This window comes from Suncus etruscus, chromosome 6 (assembly GCF_024139225.1).
Source record: "Suncus etruscus isolate mSunEtr1 chromosome 6, mSunEtr1.pri.cur, whole genome shotgun sequence".
Classification (NCBI taxonomy): Eukaryota; Metazoa; Chordata; class Mammalia; order Eulipotyphla; family Soricidae; genus Suncus; species Suncus etruscus.
Genome location: NC_064853.1, coordinates 24,577,693 through 24,593,959, shown reverse-complemented (window position 1 = coordinate 24,593,959; position 16,267 = coordinate 24,577,693). Strand labels below are relative to the sequence as shown.

The following is a 16,267-nucleotide window of genomic DNA, read 5'->3' as shown; positions in this document are numbered from 1 at the left end:
ATTTCTCCAAGGAGCCCTGTTCTCTCTAGCTCTCAGGCCTGAGAACCATGGCTCTTTCCACAGGACCACTGTCACACTTGCTTTTTCCTGTTAACAGTTCATCCTTCTGGACTCTGCTTGGACACCACTTCCTCCAAGAAGTCTTCTTGACCACTCTAAATAGTGGACCAGAGAGATGGAGCTAGAATACATGCTTTGCATGAAGAGTCTTGGGTCCCATTCCAGCATAGTCCTCAGGGCACTCACTGCCAGGGGTGACCCCACAAAATAAATCAACAGAATTAGCTGTCTCTTCCCCATGCTCCACTGCCCCTACCTGAGCTCTGACTCTGTCCTGAAAGATATAGACATGAAACAATCATTTTCTGTTTACATATCTCTTCCCATCCTAGACTCTGACCCTGCTGAGAGTGGAGTATTCTATTTATCACTACATCCTCAGGGCACACTGGGCCCCACATTTCTCTGGGCATGACTCCAACTGGTCTCTGCCCAGAGAGCCTCTAGGTCCAGTCTCTGATAAGGGCCATGCTCCAGAGACATTCCAACACCAGCTAGAAGCTGTGATTGGGGGATCCATCCTCATTAATTAAAGAACAATTGACATTGTTAAAGAATAACATTAGAACGTATTCCCTGTACCAGAACCTCAGTAACACCACAGGACCTCTTCTGAGTGTCTGTTTTTAACTGTTGCTCAGAGGGAGAATGATTAGAAGTATCTCATGACTAGAATCTCTTCAGTTAAGAACATGGGCTGGAGACTTTTTAGGGGGACTTGCTTTGCCAGTGATCAGCCCTGATTTTTTTTTTTTTTTTTGGAGAGTCATACCAACAGTGTCCAAGATTTACTCCAGATGGTGCTCAGGGGACCATATGGAATGCTGGGAATCAAACCTGGGTTGGCCTTGTGCAAGGCACTTGACTTACCAGGCTGTATTATCTCTCTGGTCATGCTCGACTCCAGTTTGATACCCAGCACCCCATATGGTCCTCTGAGCCCTGCCAGGAATGATCCCTGAGCTCATACAGAGCCAGGAGTACTCTGAGTAAGAATCCAGGAAATGCCTCATTGGGCAAGAGTACATGCTTTGTGGCTGGAATTCTAGGTGGGTACTAGATACCACATGGGGAACTGGAGAGAAAGCACAGCAGTAGGGTTTTTGCCTTAAATGCAGCCGACCCAGGAGGACAGTGGTTCGAATTCCAGCATCCCACATGGCCCCTCAAGCCTGCCAGGAGCGATTTCTGAGCACAGAGCCAAGAGTAACCCCTGAGTGCCACTGAATGTGACTCCAAAAACAAAAAGCAAACAAACAAACAAATAAATACCACGTGGTCCCCTGAACACTGTCAGGAGTGAATCCCAACTCCTACGCTGGGATTTGCCTTCACGCACAGCTGGGTGTGCCCCCCAAACTGAAATAAAACACAGCAAGAATCAAGTGAGGCAAAGAACAGAAATGATCATGACTGGCACAGACCTTTGAGCATTAGGTCCGGGATTTTCTACTTCACAGGCTGAAAGGCAAACACCTCCTGTCCTGGCACCATCCACGAACAGCCAGGGTTGGCGGCTCCCTCCTGCAATAGGGGTCAGCCCCACCCAGATCCCCTGGGGAGGCCTCTCGGTGCTGACTTCAGAGGCAGCTGAACAGGGCCAGGATGGGGCTGCCGGGGCTGGGGCTCCTGCTAAAGAGGCTCGGGGTCTTTGTACGGGTGGCGCTGAAAGTGGCCGTGGGTAAGGTGCTACTAACACTGTGGCCCAGTGCAATCAGGCCCCACCTCCTGGCCATGAGCGAGAAGACTGGCATGGCCAGGAACCCCCACTTCACCTATGAAGACTGGGCCCCCACCTTCTTCAGCATCCAGTATTTCTGGTTTGTCCTGAAGGTCAATTGGCAACAGCTGGAAGACAGAACAAAGCAAGGAGACATCGCCCCCGACAGCCCTGTGGTGCACCTCTCCGGGCAGAGGGCCCGTCTGTGGGACTTCATGCAAGGTCAGAAGGCGGGTGCAGGCTGGAGGGGTGCCCTCCAGAATGGGGGTGCCACAGAAGGTGGTGGCAGGAAGCTCTGGATTCTGCTTCCCTGGCTGCTCCTTTTCTGGCTTCTTTCCCCTTCTTGAATATTGGAATTCTCTGGGATTCTGGCTCTCAGAAGCACAATATCCCCTTCCCTTCTGGGGCACTCAGACCTTCCCCCCAGCAGTAGTGGGGAATACTACTGGTGGCAGCCTGGAAGACCCCTGAGCACCCTTCCTGCCTGCTCTATACCTGTTCACCCTTCACTCCAGTGCACCTGGGCTGCCCCAACCATGCTCTATGTCTCAATGTGGGTGAGGGTGGACTTCATGCCCAGCTTCCTGCCTGGCCTGCATGCTCTGTGCAGAGGAGACAATCTCCTCTCCCTGGGGGCTCAGGAGAACTACTCAGGAAATATTGGCTGAATCCTCTTCTCTTTCTTCCAGGCCACAAACCACTCGCTTATTGGGAAGAAATATCATCTGGGAATACCCCCAGGCTGATCAATTTCCTTTTCTTGTCTTCAGGGCAGGGGCTTCCTGCCAAGACCTCCACTACTTTTACCCCCACCTTCTTTCCCAGTATCTATGGATTTTGTATGTGGCTTTCATTTAGTTTTTGGATTACAGCCAATGGTACTAAGGGTTTACCCCTGCCTTTGCTCAGAGATCATTCCAGGTTAGAGCTCAGAAGACCGGGTCTGGAATCCAGGTGGGTTGTATGCAAGGCAAGTACCCAGCCTCTGTAGCATCTCTCAGGCCCCTCACCTAGTCTGTGGAGATTGCAAACTTCCCTTCCTCAAGCACAGCCCTGAAGGTCGATGGAGCCGAAGTCTGGTTTGGGTCTGAGGTCTGAGACGGTGCAGGCACCCTAGGGCATCTCTTATTGGGCACCACCTTCTCTTCTGTCCCTGCACCTCCTTCAGACAAGCTTCAGGCTTGGTGTTTTCTCACTCTTGCCCTTTTCTCTGCCTTTGCTGGAACTTTCCCTCCATCACCCACTGTACAGCTCTACTGGATTGCTCAGGGGTCGGAGGACAACCTCCCACCCACACTCACACCTCCTTCCTCCTCACACCTGCTGCTGCTGCACACTGTGGGGGTGTAGGGAGTCTCAGGCCAGGGCTTCTGCTCCTCAACCCTGGACTCCTGCAGCCTGGGCACAGAATGAGGGTGAAGAAGGCCCAGGAGGTTGGTTTCTAAAGGGTGTTCTTTGGAACCCAAACTCCACAACTAGGCTTTCCTGGAGTGTTCCCTAGTCAATGTAGTTGGAGAAGCCTGAGTATTCTGCCTGCCTCCTGGAACAAAAGTAAAGTTTTTATTGGAAATGACACTTATGTTCTTAACATATGCACAATTCCCTGCTCTCCATCACAGGAAATGTCTTCTCCTCGGGTTGGTTCCCCCAAATCACCCTTTGGAGAACACTGATCTAATCCACTCTATTTAGGAAGGAAATGAAGGGAAATGAAAACAAACAACCAGTAACTGACCGAGTCAGAATCAGCCTCTTCACCAGGATGTCCCCTGTCAGGCCTCCATGAACCCCTCCCCCCCATGCTCTCCTGGGCCCCTGATCTGGGCCAGGGTGCAAATATCTCTTGTTCAAGCCGTTTATGTTTCCATGAGGAGGTTGATGTGACTGGCAGATCCTTACAGGCCCATGAGTTGGGGAAGGCAGAACATACAGGAAGGTTTTCTGCAGAATTTGGGAGGTTTCCTGAGCATGTGGATTTGAAATGAGGCCTTGAATATGAGTAAGATTTCTTTGCAGCTAGGGGAAATGTTTTTACAGGGATGGGCAAGAGATCTTGGCTCATTTTAAGCCTGGGTAAACATATGTCCTCTCTTTATTCCACAAACATCCCCTAAGTGAGCAAGGAGAAAGCCTGCTGTCATTGTGCTTGTGACTATAATTCCCAAGCAGTCACTTGCTGGGTCACAGAATCTGCTTCCCCCTCCTAACTGTCCTCTCGATAGCTAGTTTGGACTGTCAAAGTCTGTGCTGTTTGTTTCTGCTGTTGCCCGGAGGCTGAAGGATGGAAGGAGCAGACTAAGCAACAAAGGAAACTCTCTATTGAGAGTTAGGACCAGAAAGATTAGCTCAACAAGCTGAGCACATGCTTTCCACAAAGCAGGCTCCAGCACTGTGTGATTCTTGGAGCATCTCTGGAAGAGACCATTGAGCACAGAGCTTGGAGTAGCCCCAAACTGCCAGGTGTACCCCCTGCAAAAAATGGGGGGAAATCTTTGTTTACAAAGCAGAGTTGGGTTTTAGCATAAAGACCCAGAGTTCCCTGGCATGGCTAGTTCTGGGTATGGGATCAGCATAGGTGCTATGCCTCGGAGGAACTCATAATCCAAGAGGGAGGTTGTGCAGTGGCAGAAAGGGCCAGAAGACCCTTCTCAGATAAGAAGCTGTAAGACTTTGAAGTCTTACAGAGGTGCTCAGGAGAGGCTTCCTAGAATAGAGGCTGGAAAGTTTATAGTCCGGTGGAGCCCAGAGTAGAAGAAGCAAAGGAAGTGGGGAGCAGAGCTGAGTAGGAGTAGGGGTCAGTTTGGCAGGAATGTGGGGGGAGTAAAGAGGGGTGAACAGTGATGCTAGAAACAGAATTCAAATGTAGCAGATGCCCTACCCTATTATCTTTCTGGCCCCAAAAGGCTTTTCCCTGCCAAGAGAGTTCAGAATGAGGTTTGTTTCTTAGCTTATGGCTTATGATGGGAAATTTGAGTCAAATTCTGTTTCAGAGCTGTTTTCCCATTTCCCAGCTCGGTGAAACAATGACACTTGCAGCCCTGTTCTGACCACATTAGAGCTCTGGCTCTGCACCATGACCTATGCTCACGGGCAGGGGGCCAACTGGGCCCAGCATCCCATGCCCCCATCCTTCCTCCCTCTGCTAACAGGAAAGCTGGGAGCTCAGCATAAACTTTGCCCTCAATGCTGATTGCTGCCCGAATTACATTGCAAATAATTAAACAAGTGCCTCACTGTCTCCTTCAGGGACTCACAGGTAGGGGGCTGGCATTTTCTGCCCAATTAAGAACAAAATTCCCTACTGAAGCCCCAGTTCAAAGTCTTATAGCTTCTTATCTGAGAAGCAAGCCTGGGCCCATTGGCCCCATCACTGGGCCATGTCTGGCCCCTGTACCTGCCCTGCCTCATAAGGGAGGGGTCACATGCAAGCCTGGGGCCCCCTGGAATTCTGGGGCCTCCTGAAAGAAAACATTGAGCCCAGCAAGGAGCGTTTTGCTTTGTATTTCCAGTGAGGCCATTTGATTTTCTGCCCATGTGCTAAAAAAATGAGCCATAACCAGTATTTTATTTTTTTTTCTAACTAATCATTGCTATGGGGATTTTCAGGCATCAGGATTCCCGTTATGGTTAATATGAATGTTTTATACAGTGCTCAACCTCAGCACTGCCCTCAGTGTCCCCGTCACTGTCTCCAGGTGCCTTCTCACCTCTTCTCTATACCCCATGTCTCTCTCTCTTACTCTTTCTCTCCCTCTATCTTTTCTGTCTCTGTCTCTGTCTGTCTCTGTCTGTCTGTCTCTCTCTCTCCCTCTCTCTCTCTTTCTCACACACATACAGAACAAACTCAGTTCTACAGGCTGACTTCAGGACTTGCTATCATTAGCCAGTTTGTTCCACTGAACAGCAAGATTCCATCTTTTCTTATAGCTGAGTGGTATCTTGTTATATAGACATACAACTTTTTAGTCCACGCATGTGCCATTGGTCACTGCATTGTTCCCTTATCCTGGCTATTGTGAAGAATGCAGATAGATTACTCCTTTGATTACCACGTAGAGTCGATACTGGCTCTACGAATCAAGGCGTGAGCCCGTGCCCATCTACTTGTGTTTCATATCCCCCTCCTATTCTTCACCTTCTAGATGGGAGGAATATTTAAATTTTTTTCTATTTAATACTGTATTGTGTGTTATTTACTTCAGATCTTTGCAAAACACAGTGAGGGAGCCCAAGAGTTGGTACAGCAGGTGGGCACTTGCCTTGCACATGGCCAACCTGGGTTTCATCCCCTGCACCTCATATGGTCCCCCCAAGTCTGCCTGGAGTATATTCCTGAGCTCCATCAGTAATGTCCCCTTCCCTGCACAAAAGAACAGGGTGAAGATGTTCCTGACTAAACACTATGACTGCCATGGTGGCCTCCAGCCCCATCCATCAACAAGTTGGTCATCTCATCTTTCCTCCTTCTCCAGTGCTCACCCACCAGCCCATTGTCTCCTTAACTCTGTGCATTTCTCCAGTGACCCCCTCCCCCCTACCACCATAAGTCCCTACCATGTCTGTTCTGCTTCCTTCTTTCTCCAGAGAGCAGCCAGGGGGCGCTTGGGGCATAAGCCAGATCTCCCCTATCACAGGTTCTAGCTGGTGAGACTCAGACCTGTAAGTCACACACAGGGGGATGATGGTACAAGAGTCTAGGATCAGCCGGGTGGGAACCTGAACCTGGCACATCTGAGCCTCATGGCCTGGCACCATGGGAGCCACCACCACTGTGGGACACCCCAGCCCAGCCCAGCCCTGGCAAGAGCACTTCTGCTGGGCCTCTCATAGATGAATTCTCTGCTCTCAGTGTCTCTGTAATCTATGTGGTCCCAGCAGTGCAACCACTGCTGCTAGGCACTCTCACCCACCACAGCACACAAAACAGGAAATTCCAAGGGAGGAAGGTTAGGAACTGGGTTGCAAAACAACGAAAGAAGCATCCACCGTCATCACTTTGTATCTCCATGGATGGGCCGAGAATAAAATATGAACCCACCCACTCCCCAGCTGCGCGTCCAAACAAGAGGCAATATAATGAGAGGTTCCCCACCTATCACTCCCCCTGTGGTCACCTCCCTGCACCCTTACCTTAGTTCTAGTCACAGTGGCTTCAGACTTTGAACAGGCCCTTCGGCTGCATTGCCCCTTCCCAGGGCCCAAGGCAGGCTCCTTCCTCCCTGCATTGCTCATGTAAAGTGGGTCTCCTTCCTCTAATGCCCCTCTTTAAAGATCTCTGTCTCTTGGGGGGGGGGAGGCGTTAGACACACTCAGCAGTGCTCAGGGGTTACTCCTGGCTCTACATTCAGAAATTACTCCTAGTGGGCTCAGGAATATTGGATTTCAAACCTGGGTTGTCCATGTGCAAGGCAAACGCACTACTTACTGTGCTATCGCTCTGCCTCCACCCCAGGATTTTACTTTTACCTATGAATCCTTTCCTTTTTTTAAAAATAGTATCTTTATTTAAACACCGTAATTACAAACACATCTGTAGTTGGGTTTCAGTCATAAAAAGAACACACCCCTTTACCAGTGCAACCTTCCCACCACCAATGCCCCTATCTTCCTTTTCCCCCACTCCCTGCCTGTATTCGAGACAAGCATACTACTTTTCTCACTCATTAACATTGTCATGATAGTCATTAGTGTGGTTATTTCTCTAACTGCACTCACCACTCTTTGTGGTAAGCTTCAGGTCATAAGCTGGTCCTTCTAGCCCTCATCTCTATTGTCATTGGGTGATATTACAATGTCTTTTATTTTTCTTAAATCCCATAGATGAGTGAGACTATTCTGTGTCTTTCTCTCTCCCTCTGACTTATTTCACTTAGCATAATAGTTTCCATGTCCATTCATGTATAGGAAAATTTCATGACTTCATTTTTCCTGACTGCTGCATAATATTCTATTGTGTATAATGTACCACCGTTTCTTTAGCCATTCATCCGTTGTTGGGCATCTGGGTTGTTTCCAGATTTTGGCTATTGTAAATAGTGTTACAATGAATATAGGTGTACAGAAGGCATTTTTATATTGTGTTTTTGTGTTCCTAGGGTATATCCCTAGGAGTGGTTTAGCTGAATCATATGGGAGTTCAATTTCCAGTTTTTTGAGGAATCTCCATATTGTTTTTCATAAGGCTAGACTAGATGGCATTTCCAGCAGCAGTGAATGAGAGTTTCTTTCTCTTCACATCCCCGTCAGCACTGATTGTTCTCTCTTTTTTTTTTTTTTCTTTTTTGGTTTTTAGGTCACGCCCAGCAGCGCTCAGGGGTTACTCCTGGCTCTATGCTCAGAAATCAGTCCTGGCAGGATCAAGGCACCATATGGGATGCTGTGATTCAAACCACCGACCTTCTGCATGCGAGGCAAATGCCTTATCTCCATGCTTCCTCTTTGGCCCCAGCACTGATTGTTCTTGTTCTTTGTGATGTGTGCCAGTCTCTGGTGGTGTGAGACGAATGCCTCATTGTTTTTATTTGCATCTCCCTGATAATTAGTGATGTGGAGCATTTTTTCATTTGCCTTTTGGCCATTTGTAGTTCTTCTTTGAGAAAGTGTCTGTTCATTTCTTCTCCCCATTTTTTGATGGGGTTAGATTTTTTATTATTAAGTTCTGTCAGTACTTCTTGTATATCTTAGATATTAACCTCTCATCTAATAGATATTGAGTGAATAGTTTCTCACATTCTGTGGGTGGCCTTTGTATCCTAGTCACTATTTATTATTTCCTTTGAGATACAGAAGCTTCTCAGCTTAATATAGTCCCATTCGTTTATCTCTGCTTCCACTTGTTTGGACAGTGATGTTTCCTCTTTGAAGTTGTCTTTGGTCTCAATGTCATGGTGTATTTTACCTATGTGTTGTTCTATATATCTTTTGGTTTTGGGTCTGATATTCAGGTCTTTAATCCATTTGGATTTGACCTTTGTGCATGGTGTTAGATAGAGATTCGAGCTCGCGTTTTTGCATGTGGCTGACCAGTTGTCCCAACATCACTTGTTGAAGAGGTTTTTTTTTTTTTAAACTTTTTTTATTTTGAATTATGAGAACAAAAGATACAAAGAAAGAGGACAAGGTAAAGTTACCGTGGAAGGACAATCAGCCATAACATAATTCTCAGAAGAAGTCCCCTTGCTGATATCTTAACTTTGAACTTTCAGCCAAAGAACATTAGATAAATAAAACAGAATCCATGTACAATTACTTTGTCCCTCAAGTCCCCAGATTGTAGTACATTATAATATTTCTTAACAGCACACAAGGCAATCTAAAGCCATAAAACTTACGTAACTCCTTAAACATTAGAGGCATAGTATTTTTTACATTTCCATGTACATGCATATTAGCTTAAGTTAACCTCAAATTTTAAGTGGGTGCATTTAACCTCAAATTTTAAGTGGGTGCATTTTAAGGATTAGAGTCAAAGGAGCACAGTAAAAACGGTGTTAGAGTGGCAATTGTTGTTTGCATAGGCCCACCAAAATATGAGAGGCATGGAAAGGAATAACCTTGGCCTAAATACAAAGTGATCCTACCCCTGAAGTTTCCTGGCATAAGACCAACTCTAGGCTTCAGGCAAGTTATCGTCTGATCCAAGACATTGTCTATAGTGCCAACACACTTTTCATACAGTCTCTGTTGTTGGTATCATGTTTCTGTATTAAAGATTCTGGAATCTGCATATCCTACACTGAAGTCATGATGTGGAGCATCTTCTCGTTTCACCTCACCATTAAAGGGCAATGCAGGAAGCCCTGCCCTGTAAGCAGGTCATTGTTAAGTCTTCTCATTGTTAAGGGAAGTCTCTTTTCAGCAGGACGATGTCTGAGCAGTGATAGGGTCTTCCATGGTAGAGGATTGCTTCCAGGTGATGTTATAGACAAACCTCACAATTAAGGGGCAATACAGCAAGCCCTGTCCAGTAAGCAGGTCATTGTTTTTGTTAAGTCTTCTTAGTGTTAAGGGAAGTCTTTTTTGAGTAGATCGATGTCAAAGCAGCTGTAGGGTCTTCCCTGGTAGAGGAATGCCTCCAGGTGATGTTATATACAACCTTGGATGTTTTGTAGATGTCTTCTCTAGATTAGGGGTGAATGGAGAATGCCCATTCTTCTGAAGCCTGTACCAGGTCTTTATGTCAATGTTCAGGGTGTAAGGTCTCATTGCACTACAAGATTTGTGTGTTCCCATCTCTATTTGATAAGAACTTATTGGTATGTATAGTATTTTCCCATTTTAGTGTGCCTAAGCAAACAAGAAATAAAGCCACGTGGTGCTATCAGATATATGGGGGCATAAGAACATTTCCAACAATACCCATGACTTGATTCAAACATAAGCATTAAACTGAGGGATTCTTTCACACCAAATTTCATATTGAGCAGTTCACAAAGAGAAGATAAAAAACATGGGGGGGGGATTATCACTGTATAAGAAAATATTCAGCAAAAGTTACAGCCGTCAAAGAAAACACCCATAAAATGTTGAAGAGACATAAGTGTCCTTTTTATGCCTTTTAAAATAGTTGGGTGGGTGTTAACTCCAGGGCACCACTTTGATCTGTGACTTAGGACTCTACGGTACTTAAGTTAGAAAGGGTAAATGAGGAGGAATGATGATAGGAGTTAAGGAAGTTAAAGAGAAATATGGTATTATGAAGGGGTATGCAAAAGGGCAGAGTACAAAATGGACATTCTGCATACATAAAAACATAATTCAATGATAGTGAGTACTATTAATGTTTCTTATCGCCCCATGCGATTTTGAAAATATAGACTGGATAGAGATTACCAGTGACTTCAAGAAGCTGGGAGGCCAGAAGTTCAGGGCCCCACCCAGACCCTTCCTAAGGAGCTGAATGGATAGTGGGGGGAAGCCTAGGGTACCTTCAAGCTCCACCGAGGGGCCCAACTCACCGGCTTGCCCAGGCATGTGGCCCGGGGAAGCCCTGGAGATCTGGAGCAAGGTGGTAGAGGGTGCTGGGGTTACCCAAGTCCCACACCCCCACTAGGCCTGGTTAAGAAGACCTCCAGCATGGCGGTGGCCTGCCAAACCCCCTCCTGCTAGACTCCCCTGTTGAAGAGGTTTTCCTTGCACCATTCTTTGTTTTTTGTCCCTTTATGAAAGAGTAATTGATTGTATGTCTGGGGCCCAGGATCTCTTTTGCAATTTTGCCATCAATTTTTTATGCACTTATTGGCTTTTTTACACAAGGCTTTGAGACCAGTGAACTCAGGGCTCTCCCCATCCACGTATATACACCCACACCACCTCAAGCTACAGCGCCTCTTGATAGGGCATATGGGGGGATAGTGGGGACAATTCTAACAGGAGTGGGCTGTATCAGGCTGCAATTTGACCAGTGACTGGGGGTGACTTTGTATAAGTTATGTGCCCACTCCTTCCCATCAAAGTTGCTCACCTGGCCTTGGAAATGCCAGAAGTGCCTGGGGGAAGGGCCATAGGGACCAACCAGTCTAAGCACCATGTCAGGCGAGAGTGTAAAAAAGCAAAAGATGGTGTTGGAATATGCTTGATGGCACTCCCGCCCTTTTGAAGCCAGGATGCTATGGTTTTACATTTTGTACAGGGACCTGCCAACAACAGGACCCAGCCCAGCCCACTTCCTCCCCTCATCACAGAAGCAGCCAACCCAACAGCCTCCGGGTGTCTTGAACCCACTGGAACCAGCACCACTTTAAGCCCTTATATGCATGACCTTTGATTTCATTCTCAGAACAGCCAGAAGGAAGTGTGAATGATGATAGTACATCCACGTGCGGATGACAGATGCTTGGGAGGAAAAGAGCACTGAGCAGAGAGGCTGGGCTGCACATTGTCACCCCGTTGTTGACCCATACATGGGGGGCCTGGAGCAAATCTTGGGAGTAAGAAAGCAGCTAACTTCCTTGCTACATAAATGGTGCCCTGGATAACTTCCAGGAACCATGGAGAAAATGCACTGGCTGCAGCAACTCTGCCTGATAAAACCCATCATTTCAGGATGGAACCAAATGGCTCCAGCCTCTGCTGGTCATGTACTCATTCCTTCCCTCCCTCAATTTCCATCCACTTACAGAAGAAACAGGTGCATGACGGTTACATGTCTCTTGCAGGGAACAGACCCTTGGTGCTGAATTTTGGCAGTTGCTCCTGACCTTCATTTCTTTTCAAGTTTGACCAATTCAAGAGACTTGTGGAAGACTTGAGCTCCGTGGCAGATTTTCTCATCGTTTACATTGAAGAAGCACATGCTTCAGGTACAGAGCTGTGCATCTCTTCCTCATCTCTCTGATCTCCCTTCTTTTTCCCCAAGATCCAGTCCAAAGCTGAGGGGCAGAGAGGTAGAGGAGAGAAAGCACCCACCACCTTCTGGTCTCTGCTAGGTTCACCCTGACTCCACATATTTGCTTCTAAGCAATCGCTCACAGTTCCAGAAAGCCTGGCATCTGGTGAAACTGGCAGAAAGTTAACTTTGGGATTTGTGTGTGTGTGTGTGTGTGTGTGTGTGTGTGTGTGTTTGGAATCCAGTGCCTCCCTCATACAAGGCAACTTCTCTCTCATAGACTCTTGTCCCTCATGTTTTAAGTGAAATAAAGGCAGAGGAGCTAATAAGGAGCCAGCAATTGAGACCAGGAGTGAAATAACCTCTGGAGATGAAATCCATCTCTGTCCAAGTTTCAATCACTTTGAGACTAGACTTGATCCTAAGCTTTAGCAAACATCAGAAACATCTGGAAGGCTTGTTAGAGCAAACAGCTAGGGCCTGGGACTGATCCCTGAGAAAAAGAGCAATGCCAGGTTATATTTGCCAGGTTATTAACACACCCAGACAAGCAAACAAACAAACAAAAACACATAGTGCGGGAAAACAGGGATGCAGCTCAACAGTAAAGCACCTGCCTTGCATGTGTGACAGCTGGGTTTCATCTGGTAACCTTCTCCTCAGAATTTCCAAATAAAATCTGATTTCTTTTTTAAGGGGGTATTGAGCATCTATGCAGTGGTCCTCACATTTTTTAAACAGGGGGCCAGTTCACTGTCCCTCAGACCATTAGAGGGCCAGACTATAGTAAAAACAAAAACTATGAACAAATTCCTATGCACACTGCATATATCTTATTTTGAAGTGAAGAAACAAAATGGGAACAAATACAATATGTGGCCTACAGGGCATAGTTTGAGGACCACTGGCCTATAGAATCCAAATTCCATTTCCATCGACTTCTGTGGACAAAGATAACTATAACATTTTTGCAGACATAATTTGAGAATAAATTGCTAAATATTATACTCAATTAAACATCATAGCAATTGGGAAACATTCACTAGGATAACTGAGAACTTTTTAAATCTAACAACATTATGCATTTCCCCAGAATTGTGCAAACTAATATTAAACCACTAAAGTTAGATACAAAATTTTCTGTTTGCAGTGGAGCATAGAACAAAACAGTAGCTATAAAATATAATATAGGTAGAACACACAGTTTAACCAGAAATATAATGACTGATGCAAATAAGAACAAGAGACCAACCTAGAAGAAAGTTAATTTTTTGAAGGTAACCCAGGTGCGGGAGGTTCTAAAAGCAGTTTCTCTTTGTTTGGGCTTCTGCTGCATTTAAATCCTCTATCTTCTCCTTTTTATTTTTTTTTTTTCTTTTGGTTTTTGGTTTTTGGTTTTTGGTTTTGGGCCACACATGTGATGCTCAGGGGTTACTCCTGGCTCTTCCAGGTTCAAACTTCAGCACCGTATAAAGTCCCCAAATACCACCAAGGATCACTCTTTTTTGGGGAGGGGGAGGTTGGGTCATACCCAGCAGCACTCAGGGGTTACTCCCGTCTCTATGCTCAGAAATCGCTCCTGGCAGGCTCAGGGGACCATATGGGATGCCGGAATTCGAACCACCATCCTGCATGCAAGGCAAACACACTACCTCCATGCTATCTCTCCGGACTCCAAGGATCACTCTTGAGCACAGAGTCAGGAATAGCTCCTGCACACTGCCAGGTGTAACCCCCAAATAGAAAACTAAGCAGAACTTTCCTTTGAGCCCTAAACTCACACACTAATTAATAAAGCAAGGTCTGCTAGTGAGGTGTGGAGGCTTCCGGTCTGGATCAGACCCTCATTCCCAATTGTCCAGTACAGTCCATAGCAGGGAACTAACTGGGCCAGCCTAGCCCCGCTGCTTTCTCTCAGGGCTTCAGCTAAAGGGGGTGGCGTGAAGATTTCTCTGCAGAAAGTGACTGCTGCCTCTCTTCTGCAGACGGCTGGGCTTTCAAGAACAACGTTGACATCAGACGTCACCGGGACCTCCAGGAGCGCCTGCAGGCAGCCCGCCTGCTGCTGGACAGGAACCCTGGCTGCCCTGTGGTGGTGGACACAATGAAAAACAGGAGCAGCCAGCTGTATGCAGCGCTGCCTGAGAGACTCTACGTGCTCCAGGAGGGAAGGATCCTCTACAAGGTGGGGTGACCAGGCAGGGAGAGGGGCACACAGTGGGGCTTTGACTCAGACAACCCCATATTCAAATTGCTGCCTGACTACTCACCAGCCAGAGGAACCACAAACAGGTCCCTGTTCCTTGTAGAGCTTCTATTTCTCCTCTGCAAGTTGGGATACTGGCTCTTTCTCACTGGGTATAAGCTAGGCCAGAGAAAATTCCTTGTCTTTGGCCTGCAGCTGAGACCTAGTGGATGTTTCCACTGTAGAGTCAATGCTCAGAGAAGCCCATGACAGGTTTGAGGGTGGCCTTGGCATCAGGCTCTAAGCTCCATGCTGAATCCCCGAGGAGTGCAGGGGTGGGCCTGAGGTGAGACGGGACCAGTAGACATAAGAGAATAAACTAGATTATATACTTGTGATACTGAAGCAGGAGAGACTCTCTCTATTCCGGATTTTTATCCTATACCCCTTCCAGATTCTAGAAGCTGTGAATGAGAGAGCCAGGCCCTTCTCTATCCCCTGTAATTCTGCTGGCCTCCCCTCCCCCCAGAGCAGACAGAAAGTTTTTCAGCACCTATGGGAAATCCAGGCAAGTGGCACTGTCTTCACTATGGACCTCAATAGTTTCCTTGTGGAGGAGAGCCCCCAAGGGTGCCATTGGGTTAAGATCCTCTATCCCATCTGCTTCCCTGAAATTTGATTCCAACGTGGCATGTACCAGGTGAACTGAGCCCCAAGATTGCTCACCTGAGGTGCTGTGACAGAATCACTCTGCATGGAGAGTGGCCAATACTGCTGATGGGCAAAGAAGAAGCCATGCAGGCATGAAGTCTGAGAATGAATCAGGGTGCTAAGGCCATGGGGACTGTGTTCTGAATCAAGGAATTGACCCTTTTCACTGGAGTAAAAGCATAGCAATAGGGCATTTGCCTTGCACATGGCCAACCCAAGACAGACTCACGTTTGATCCCTGGCATCCTCTATAGTCCCCTGAGCCTACTGGGAGTAATTTCTGAGCACAGATCCAAAAGTAATCCCTGAGCACTGCCAGGTATAGCCCAACCTCCTCCCCACAAAAGGAATTGGCCTTTCACTGAGGGTCAAGAGATCACCAAGAGTTTTGGAACTGAAAAGCAACCTGGTTAGCTCTGTTGTATAGACAGATCTCTGGCTCCTGGATGGGAAATAGAATTGAGGGGACAGCAGTGGGGTCAGGGGGGAAGATCAGAAGATGGCAGGGCTGGGGGGGGTGGAGGCTGCAGAGACCCAGGTGTTTCCAGAATGCAGGGGACTAAAGTCAGTGTGAGGCTGGAGAAGCAGCCAAGACCAGTGTGAGGATCCGACTCAAAGTGGACAGACCCCTCTCCAGAGAAACCCTCATCACGCCCCACCCTAAGGTTTCCTCCATCCTGAGTGATCCCACCCACTTCACAGTCATGGCCACTGTCATCACCCTTCACACAGTGCTCAGAGACACCAGCCCAGAGCCCAGCTGGTCAGCAATTGAAACACGAATTCTTTTGCAGGGAGGACCTGGCCCTTGGAACTACCATCCTGAGGAAGTCCGTGCTGTTCTGGAGCAGCTCTGCAGGTCATCTGCACAGTCCCCAAGGCTCTAAGTGGCCAGCTGGAAGAGACTTCATGAGACTCGAACCTTGCCCTAACTCACTGTGTTCTAATTTGGATTTTTCTGGTCAGCTGGGGGCATGCCGCCAGAGCACTGGCTCAGGAGTAAGTGTTCAAAGGAAAAGATGAAGTTACAGGTGAGCTGAGTATAGAAGTCACAATCTTTCTGCCCTTCCGAGCTTACTGTGACCATGGCCTGGCTCTGCAGTGCAGGCCATGGGCCAAGCATCTGGACACCACTCTGCTGCCGAAGGAACCTCCTCTCCCAATTTGTCATTCGTGGCATTGGTGAGCTGCTAAGACACCACATTGGTTTTGAGAACCAAACGAAGGAAGCACTCTGTCTTTTATGGGGGTGAAGGAACAGAGG

At 47.3% G+C, this 16,267-nt stretch overlaps 1 protein-coding gene across 1 annotated transcript; it reads left to right on the top strand.

Annotated features, from left to right (window-relative positions):
* The first annotated feature begins 1,638 nt into the window (after positions 1-1,638).
* On the top strand, positions 1,639-16,017 carry DIO1 (iodothyronine deiodinase 1). Its single transcript, XM_049775009.1, has 4 exons — positions 1,639-2,002; positions 11,938-12,081; positions 14,093-14,292; positions 15,798-16,017. The coding sequence occupies exons 1-4, from the start codon at positions 1,666-1,668 to the stop codon at positions 15,888-15,890; spliced, it is 774 nt and encodes a 257-aa protein (XP_049630966.1). The 5' UTR covers positions 1,639-1,665; the 3' UTR covers positions 15,891-16,017.
* The last annotated feature ends 250 nt before the right edge of the window (positions 16,018-16,267 follow it).